This window comes from Elephantulus edwardii, unplaced genomic scaffold, assembly GCF_000299155.1.
Source record: "Elephantulus edwardii isolate Elephantulus edwardi_28Jun2011 unplaced genomic scaffold, EleEdw1.0 scaffold00159, whole genome shotgun sequence".
Lineage (NCBI taxonomy): Eukaryota > Metazoa > Chordata > Mammalia > Macroscelidea > Macroscelididae > Elephantulus > Elephantulus edwardii.
In genome coordinates this window covers 7,602,674-7,613,103 of record NW_006399909.1, presented here as the reverse complement: position 1 = coordinate 7,613,103, position 10,430 = coordinate 7,602,674, and the positions used below count along the sequence as shown (strand labels likewise).

Here is a 10,430-nt window from a genome sequence, read left to right as displayed (position 1 = left end):
AGGCTACACAATCAACACTCTTGGCAAATGCAGTCAGGAGGAGATCCAAAGATGAATTGTATTAGGAAATCTGCTGTCAGTGACCTCTCTGAAGTCTTAAAGAGCAATGATATCAGTCTAGAGACTACGATGTGCCTGACGCAGACCATGATCTTCACAATAATTCACTATGTATCAGAGAGTTGGACAATGACTAAGCATGACAGAAGAAGGATTTATGCTTTTGAGTTGTGCTAGAGAAGAGTCTTGAACATGCCAGGTCTAGCTTAGAGAGAGTGAAATTAAGTTCCTCCTTGGAGTCAAGGATTTTGAAGTTCGGTCTCACACACTTTGGACACACACATGGACAGAAGAGACAAGTCCTTGATGAAGGACATCATGATTGTAAGTGTGAAGGGACAGCATAGAGAGAAAGATCCTAGATAAGATGGCTTACTACAATTACTGGGGCCATGAGGGTGTGGTAGAAAGAGTGAAATGGGCTAAGAATAGGGCAGGGTTCAGAGTTATTGTACATAGGGTGGCTCTGAGTCACACATGATCTAATGACATATAATAACAACAACATCATACAAAGAAAATGTACTCTTTAGTAAAAATAATTTTTTATAAAAAGTTCAATTAAATCCGTTGTAGCATAAATTCAACTCAAAATCTAAATTAACCCTTTTAGGACTTTATTATATATGATATTTCTACATAAATCATCTCATCTATATGGAATAAACCTCCACATCTATCTCTCTTGCTCCTTCCAATATTCTATAAGAGAATTTTGAATATTATGTGTTAGTAGCACAGTTTTAATATTTTCTTTAATATTGTATCTGTTTCTCTTTTAAATCGCCTACTTCATTTTACTTTTTGTTGCATTTCACTGAACATTTCATGTGCATATCTTGATTCTCACATTTCCTGAAGTTACCATATAACACAATAATTTTCCACATTCCTCCCAGTCAGTGGAATACTATTTGCATACACCTACCCAGTATATTTTATTCCATAGGGACTGTCTGTTAGGTTTTCTGGATTATAAATCTTTATGGATGGAGACCACATGTCTTTCTCTCTCACAGGAGCTGGGATATTAAAACCGCTCACCTTCTGGTTATTTCCGTGACACATTAAACACTATACAATCTTTGCTCCTTACACATAATGAGAGTTTAGAAGAACAAGATGCTTTAGTGGTGTCATCCATTAGGTATTATGATGCTAACTGAAAGTTGAAAAGTCAGAATCCACCAACAGTTTCTATCCTGAAAGAACATGAGCAATCTTCTTTCATAAAGATTTATAGCCTCAAAAAGCCAGTGGAGGATTTCTTTATGTCATACTCAACACCAACAGTTTAGCCAAATCACAAATATTAGATTGTATGACTTTTCCTTTGAAAGTAAGAGTTGAAAAGGCACTTTGAAAATCTTTGCAGATGACTTGCAATAATAATTTATTCTTTTTTTTGAGATGCAAAACATTTCATTAAAGAAATTACTGTTGTTGTTGTTATGTGTAGTCAAGTCACTCGCAACTCACAGAGACCCTATATATGATAGCTCGGAATCCTGCTCTATCTCGAGCTAATTTCTTTGTTTCCACCATACCTACTCTCATAACCCCCGTCACTGAGTCAATCCATCTCATCCAAGATCTTCTTATCTTGTGCTGTCCTTCCTCACTTCCAAGTATGATCATGTCCTTCTCCAAGGACTGGTCCCTCTTGGTCATGTGTCCAAAGTATGTGAGAAGAGTTTCAAAAATCTTGTCTCCAACATGCAGCCTGTTTTCACCCTCACCAGCAGACCTGTTTGTTCTCTTAGCAGTCCATGGTATACTCAGTACTCTTCTCCAGCACCACAACTCAAAGCCTTTGATTCTTCTTCTATCATTCTTATTCATTGTCCAGATCTCTGATGCATAGCAAGTCATTGTGAAGAAATCTTCACTGTGGAGTGTGTAAAATCAATGAATACAACTATTCTTTCAGAAGGCTACAATAATTTTCTTGTTATTTTTTGGCAATAATGTTGAACTGAAGAATGTTCTAGTTTCCTCTATTTTTTTTTATTCTTATAATTAATTTTGGAATCAGGAGTGGCATCCATTTCTGAAATAGATTGCTACCAGAAAACTCTATGAACAGTGTTCACGCCTTTCATTCATAGGGTCGCTATGAGTCATCTACAACTTAGTGGCACCTAACAACAATAATAACAACATTGATTTTAAAGAACGTTTACAGAGACTTTTCTCAGTGCCTACCCCTCCCCGCTAATTTGCTTATATAATCCTTCCTCCCAAGTCCACTCCACTGTACAACCTTCGTTCTGGACTCCTGTCTTGACAATAATACTTAATCATATATCCCTTTTAAACAGTTCTGTCTCTCATCTGTTTCATTATTCATTATCTGTATACATGATTTATCCCATATTTCTCTATCTCCCGCTAACCCCAATGTCGGTCCCGTTTTAAAACAGTGGCACTATGCAGTATTTATCCTTTTTGTGACTGAGATATTTCACTCATCATAATGTCCTCCAGGGTCACCCATTTTGTATAATATTTAATGAGTTCCTTGTTTTTCAATGCAGTGTAGTATTCCATTGTGTGAACATACCACAGCTTCTCTATCCATCCGTTTGTTGATGGGCACTTAGGTTGTTTCCAACTCTCGTTTATTGACACAAAGTCTCCATCTTTCTTCAGTACTAGTCAAAGTATCAACATGTCTTTTAATATGACAAAAATGTGCTTTTTAAAATAACTTCTTTTACAAATTCATACATTTGTTTTTAAAGGAATGAATTTTGTGCTTATATTATCTTCAAGAGGTTATGAACTATCTTTTGTGTGTAGGGCTTCTATAACTTTAATAAGGCATTTCAAAAACACTTGCAAGATGTTTTGTGATTATATTTTTTTATCTTTAACATCAATATTTCTGGAGGCTTAATGTTTAACTTGACACATGTTACCAGTAACTCTTTTCAGAACCAAAAAACAAAAAAAGACGAGAAATCTCTTCTCATGAGATGTACAGCCTCAAAATCTCACTGATGGATCAGTTAGAAGATCATTCTAATATGAAAGAAATTAGTGAATTTTGAGATCCTCCATGTAATGTGACAGGTGAAGCACTAATGAAAAAATAAAGATTTCTCCAAAGAGATTTAATGTGTCCTGGTCCACGTCTTCCTATAAACAGATAAATAACTCTTCTTGATGGCTGCTGAAATGAACTAATTCTTCCTAATTTCTTTTGTTTTCTGTATATAGTCAGCTAAATTGAAAGAGAATAAAAAGGTAAACTATGGGATATATGTCAATATGTGTAAACTAAACAGTGACATTTTGTATGTTCTTATCTCTCCAAATTATGATTAAAATATTTTTTCTTCTTCTTCAAATTTCTGCTTTACTTAATCTCCTTGGTAGTATTTGAAAATTAAAGCACTTTGAAGTATTTAATAACAGCCCTGAGTCATCAGCTTTATTATTTGGTGAGAATTTTACCTGGTTTCGTGTAACTATAACTCTCAAGTACCTAATATTTCCAGCATTGAAGTTTTGTCTGAGTTTGAATAAAAAATAAGGACCAAAAAATGTGTGTCTGTCTTCTAGATGAATCTTCTTTATCATAATTACTATTTACATATATCATGTTTGGACCAAATCTATATAAAAATACTTCTTGTTTTGAATATTCTCTTACTCTCTAAACAGTCGTCAAATATTTTTGTCTAGTAAATTACATGTGTACAATATATATTTGTTTAATACATGTGTATGGTTAGGGGGTAGTGCTGCCAACCCGAAGATACTCAGTTCAAACCCACCAGCTGCTGCAAGCTTTGCTTTTCCATTTTACAGTCTCTGAAAACCAATTGGAGGATATCTATGAGTAGTTCCTGATTCCACGGCTATGAGAAAAAATGTAAGTCAGTACAATTTTTCTCAAGATAGTCACACTCTGTTGTCACTAACGATAGACACAATTTCCTCCTCAAATCTTTGTTGTACAGATTCACATAGATAGGATTGCTGATGATAGCACTCCAATGATTTTTGCAAAACCTACCATATTTCAGAGTTTGCAGAAAGAATGTGCAGAATTTGTACATCATTACTAAAAACATCTAGGATAAAAGGACTGATGTATCCATTCCCATTTCCTCTAATTTAGCACCCACCATTTTGAACAGCTTGTATTGGTAGAATATGATTTTATCAGAAATAAATATATTGATTTCAAAGTTTTATTTTATTAAGTCTATAAAGGTCAGCTAAGTCTTACAAAGTGTACTGAGACACATTAGTAATATGTGATTTCATAACTGATTATTTATATCCAATGAATGTTCATAACTGATGGGTAAGTCTTTGACTGACCAAAGTCTTTTTTCTCATACTGAACAACTGGAGTTTTAAAAACTACTAAAGTGTTAATTAACTTAAAACCATTTCCCAGAAAATTCATATGGCCACATTGTTTTCTTGAATCATAGAAACAGAATAAATAATATGAGACCCAATGGACACTTAAAATAATAATGTAATTGCCTACTTTAAAAGTTCATACAAAAATAATATTTTTTTTCATATTTAAGTGTTATCATTCACAAAAAGATTAAACTAAAGAAACATGGAAAATATATATATAAATATATATTTCCAGATTCTCATGGCTTCCTTTTTCCTTCATATTTTTATGTCATGTCAAGTGCTTAAAAGCAAGCCATTGCCGTTAAAATACATAATTAAAGTTAGATGGTTCTGGAGTATTATATCTTACCAAATAAAAAATATGCTTTAGCACTCCATGCAGAAGACCTTGACTTTAACAAATGATTAGAAGCATATATGTGTTTTCCTTTTTTAAACTTGCATCTGTAAAATTGCCAGGTAAACATTAGGCTAAAAATGACTTGGCATTATTTATAAGAAATTTAAACTCAAAAGCTCAATAGAGTTCCAGAACTTGGAATGGCTGGTCTTATCTGAATAGTGAGTCAAAGTTCCAGAATCTATTGTAGTTCTCCAAAGGTTTCCTTTTGAGATGAAAGTAGACTGGTATTATTAGCATTATCAGTGTCTGTGTACCCATTGGGTTTCCCCCCTAAACCCCTGAATGTCTCATTTCATTTATCTTTACATCAGAACGAACACCAGTAGGATATTAAAAAAATGATAAAGCAACATCTGGAAAGCTAAAACATGTTGCAAAAACTTAAATTGCATTTTATTCCTCAGGCTTAAAACACAAATTAAGAATTATTCCAATTAGACTCACCTACTTCCCATACCTCCAAACTGTGATATGATAGCACAGAGCAATTGCAAACGGATGCAACATTCACAATTTTGCAAATGGAAAGAAACAAAAAAGACTTGTAGCTTTAGGGGATACCAGATTATGATAAACCAAGAGCCAAGGGGGGAAAAATTCCTCTGCATTATTCTTACTTTTCAGACTTTAAAATTGCAATTTATCTGCAGTACATATTTGTGGTGATTTTGAGGAAAATAAGACCAATGTGCTTGTGAATTCTTAATTCAAGCGCAACAGCAGCAATAACGAAAGGTTATCCAAAACAATTCTAAAACACAAAGCAAAACAAGAAGTTATAAGAAAAGTAACTTGTTTAGAAAAATACCAAAGTAAGTAAAATTCTGTTTTACATATTTAGCTTTGCTGTTGAAGGTTTCTTGAGTAATATAGTATTTTATGCAAAATGTATTTAAATATATATTTATGAGCCAATAAAATTAGAAAATTAGAGAGTGTCTGCCAACCTTTATGTAATAGAACACTTTGCAGTTGGCACAACATTTTTACAGAAGCTCATTTCATCCTCACAACAACCCTGTGAGGTGGGCAGGGAAGGCATCGTTTATTTTGCAGTTGTGACACTCAGATTCAGGGCTACGTCCAAGGCAAATAAACACAGAACTCCACACTTGTTGTTCCTTGTCCTACATATTTTCACAAACACATAAGTGAATAACACAGGAAGTCAGGATTTGTGTAAGGAACCACGGGTCAACCATGAGTGTAGAAGAAAATTACAACTCAAGCCAAACAAAGGGGTTGCCAGAGTAGATTTCAACTCCTTACAATTCCACGTATTTCATCTTAGAAATCCATTCCATAGAGTGGTAAATGACTAGGAACTTTTGGAACTACATTGCTAGGTTTTCTTACATGATGTATCTGGGTACTCTTGAACCATCAATGTGTGACTAGTAGCTCAGGGCTAATCCTTTGAACCACCCAGATATTTTGTAAGTAAATGATATCTACATAAACCAAGAAAGAGTGTCTTAAACTATAGTTATGGTATAGGTAGGCATTTATGTTGGTTGCCCAAAATATCAGTAAACAAATTAGGCTTAATTATAAAACAATCAGTACATCTAGGACAGACAATTGGTTCCAGAAATAGGAATGTTAAAAAAAAATAATGTTAATTCAAAAGTGACTAAAGCCAATGAAAAATGAAAAGAGTTCTCCAATGTTTGGTTGAGGGAATGTTTCTAGCCATCCCTAAGATTAAATCTTTCCCTGACATAGCAGATTTTCTGAGTAATTCATCAACCACTTATTCTATTTAAAAAGGAGGGTTCTCCCGTCAAAACCAAAGGGGGTGGAGTGGGATGGAGACAGCCGTCTCCATATTCCAAAACAGTGCACAAGTGGTGCACAGAATTGCATACATTATAAGTGCAGGCAGCAAATCCCCATGCTCCATCGATTTTGTGTGGAGAAAAGAAGTTGGGGAGGGCAGAGGGAAATTGTACACACAAGTCCATGACAGAGTGGTCTGGCATATTGGAAACACCTCATGTAATTGAAACACAAGACAAGGGTAATGAGATCTGTCACCGTAACAGAATGTGGGTCTTTAGAGTTTACTCAGAAAAGTGGAAAGGGAGGTCATGATTACCTTCACAATTTTCATTTTACACTCTATTACCCATATAAATCATAGACATCAGCAATTATGAGCCAATCTGTTTTGTTTTTAAAGAATAAATATCACAAAATATTGAAACAAATGTTGGCATTTGGCTTAATTCGGGGATTCTTCATCAAACAGTACCACAGACTTTATTGAGCAATTGAAAATATTCACAAGAAACAATAGAACGTTTTTCCCCCTCTTTTTTGTTGTTGTCAAATTTGGTTTTCTTCCAATTCCATAACCCAGTTTCAATTGTGAAAAGGGCACTTATTTCTATGACAGCTGCACACAGCTTCCACAGCTCAAGTCCTTTTTCTACATATCTTCCTTGCCATTGCTGAGGTTAGATTTCCACTTGTCCCAGAAGCAGATCGACTTGATCCCAGGCATTGATTCCCTAAGTTGTTCTTTCAGATTCTATTTCTCCGTAGAGTTCAGCTAGCTTTTTGAACTCAGGTCCCCAGTCTCCAAGGTATTGATAATCCTGGTCTGATTGTGTTGTTGCTGACTCTAGTGAGCTGATAGACCCAGCTTCTGATCTCTGACCCTCATAAGCGTAGGTCTGAAGAGAGTCATAAGGGGGAACACTGGGGTCTTGATCTGCTTCTGCCAGTCTTTGTTTGATAAATTCTTGAACATCTATACTTTCCAATGTGGACAATGTCTGGTGCCTGGGGGTGAGTTTCACTTCAGGTCTGATATCTCGTCGATACTTAAGCTCCTCTGCAGCAGATGGGTTCCTCAAGGCTGTGATGTCAAAAGCCTCTGTGTCTTCCTCGCCACCACCCTCGTCATCATAGGTGACCACATTTTCCCGCACATCACCCTCTGAAATGATCAAGGGTTCTTTCTTGCTGCGCCTCAGGGTGATGAAAAGTACTACAATTGCTGAGGAAAAGGGAAAAAAAGAAGAAAGTCAGAAAAAGGAAGTTTTAAGGAGAGTTTTAGCATCAGCAATTCTCAACCCCACTATCCACCACTTTTACAAACTACATTTAGCACTGGAATGTGCCCTGGATCTTGACTTCTCTGGACCCACATTCAAACTATTCTAATACCTCAAGTGATATTAAAATAATATAAAAATATAAAATAATATAAATATAAAAAATAAAAATACTACTACTACAATTGAGAAACTGTGACACACGCACATGATTGAATTCTACAGAGCACACAGGAGCAATGATTTTAAAAATTACTTCATAACCTGGGAGGAACTGGAGAGCTTTATGCTGAGTGAATTTACTCAGTCCCATAAGGAGAAATACTATATATGGCCATTGTTTAGAAATAGGAAGAAAACTGGTAAAATCTGTCTGAGGATCCAAGGGGGTGGGAAGGATAGGAGCAGAGCGGTGAGGATGGGCAGGGGGTAAATCATAAGGTCATACAATTTGATGGGTGGAGAGACGGGTGGAAAAAGGAAATGGGAAATATCCAGCGAGGATCTGGAAAGACAGGGCAATGATGGGCATATTTCAATGTTGATTAATTTTATAAAGTATAATGAATGTGAATAATTTTATAACATAAAACATGAATGAAGATACTGTGTAAAACAATGTATCTGAACTTTGTAAGCAAATCAGTATAAAATACAAAATTAATTAAAAAAATACTACTACCGTATTGTGGGCATGATGCAAGGAGGGACCAGTCCTTGGAGAGGGAGATCGTGTTTGGGAGAGTGGAGACACAGCGCAGGAGAGGAAGATCCTTGATGAGATGGATTGATTTAGTGATTAGGGTGGCAGAAATAGGTGTGTCAGAGACAGTGAGGTTGGCACAGGGTTTAGGGCTATTGTACATAGGGTTACTATGAGTCACAAGTAACTTGAAGGCACATAATAACACCACCACCACAACTACCAAACACTTGAAATTCTTGATCTTCAGAAAACTGTAATTTTCTTATTAGTTAAATCCAAGAACTCATTGTTGTCAACCAAGATTCCATTGAGACAATTAAGTGTCTGAAGTCAAGATACTGGAAACTATTTTGATGAGAAAAGTGATTGATGATAGAGATTTTATCCATAAGGATTTAATCATCAGGTATTGTTATCGCTCTTGTTGGGTGGTAGAGTCAGAATTAATTTAAAGCTGACCTTCTATACACATTGAGAAGCTGCAGATTCAAACTGTGTCCTTCAGGGATTATGGCTTAACTTCTAGCCAGGAAGCCATTTGATACATTAAAAACATGGTATTTTTAGTTCTGAGAAACAAAATCAAAGAGTTTTTCCCCTAAAAGTTTTACCATTTTTTTCCCATTTGGAATTTTTTCTTGTGATTAGCATGAAAGTATAAAAACAAATTACTTTCCCATTGAACGATTTATCCACATTGTGTTTCAAGCCGATGGTTACAATACTTTCGTATAAGAGCATGCCTATCCTTCCTCCTTGAGTTCATTGCTTTCACACCTTCATCTTCCCTGCTCTTTTATGCCTTCTGAGTCTATTTCGGACAAATGCTACCCTTTTGATGTGATATGGTTGCTAGTACTAATATCTCCTTTCTGCTGTTTTTATTCCCTTTATATGCCTGTTTCATTGGCTGAAAATTGGTCAAGGAAGAGAGGTTCATTTCTAGACCTGAAGAGTATGTGGGTCTTTACCAGATTGTGAAATCAAGAAATGAGCTTTTTGTTTCACGATCTTGAACTTAACTCCACATTTTTATTTATCATATTACCTCCAGGTCCTTCTACTGTGGCCTTAATTAGAAACACAACAAACCCTTTGCTTTCTCATATTTTGTAACTAATCAATAGTGTAATATTTTACATAACAGATACATTTTGTTGTGTACCATTGAGTCACAATGGACCAGTAACTGACCCTCTAACAGGCTTAGAGAGGCAGGAAATCACATGGAAATTGTCCATTTCTCTCCACAGAGCAGCTGGTTGATTCAAATCACCTGCCTTTGGGGTTGCAAAGCAACTGCTTACACCGGAACTTCCTACAGTTGGTACAGTTTTTCCCATATTTTTAGAAATATAATCATTAATGACTATTTATACCTTTTTTTTTTTTTACAACTCATGTGCTAGGTGCTCAATGGAGGGCAAGGGATGTCCTTCTGTGTGATTTACTGCCTCTGATAACTCACCCCTGGAGGGTTCCATATGGGTTGGCTTTAACTTAATGGCACACAACAACACCAATGCGTGCTCTCTATAAGGGAGCTCTGATGGCTTAATGGATAAGAATTTGCGCTGCCAACCTGCAGGTAAGTAGTTTGAAGACATATGCTCTGTAAGTGAATGATGAGGAATTTTCTCCTTTGTATTTTAGAGCCCCAGAAAAATCTCCTGGAAAATCAAATACGAGTTGGTTTTTATTTAGTGTTAATGACCAACAGTAACAAACATTTAGAAGAATTTATAAATTTTCAAAATAATCTTAATTCCACTAAAAACTCATGTTGTTGTTGTTGTTGTTACGTGCCGTC

At 35.6% G+C, this 10,430-nt stretch overlaps 1 protein-coding gene across 1 annotated transcript in view; it reads right to left on the bottom strand.

Moving 5' to 3' along the window:
• Positions 1-7,191: 7,191 nt before the first annotated feature.
• The window catches only part of LOC102858271 (cadherin-18-like), a 634,275-nt gene continuing 631,036 nt past the window's right edge, over positions 7,192-10,430 (bottom strand). The window contains exon 11 of the mRNA XM_006895123.1: positions 7,192-7,856. Within this exon, the coding sequence (XP_006895185.1) occupies positions 7,366-7,856 (491 nt within the window). The 3' untranslated portion in view covers positions 7,192-7,365. The remainder of the gene's footprint in view (positions 7,857-10,430) is intronic.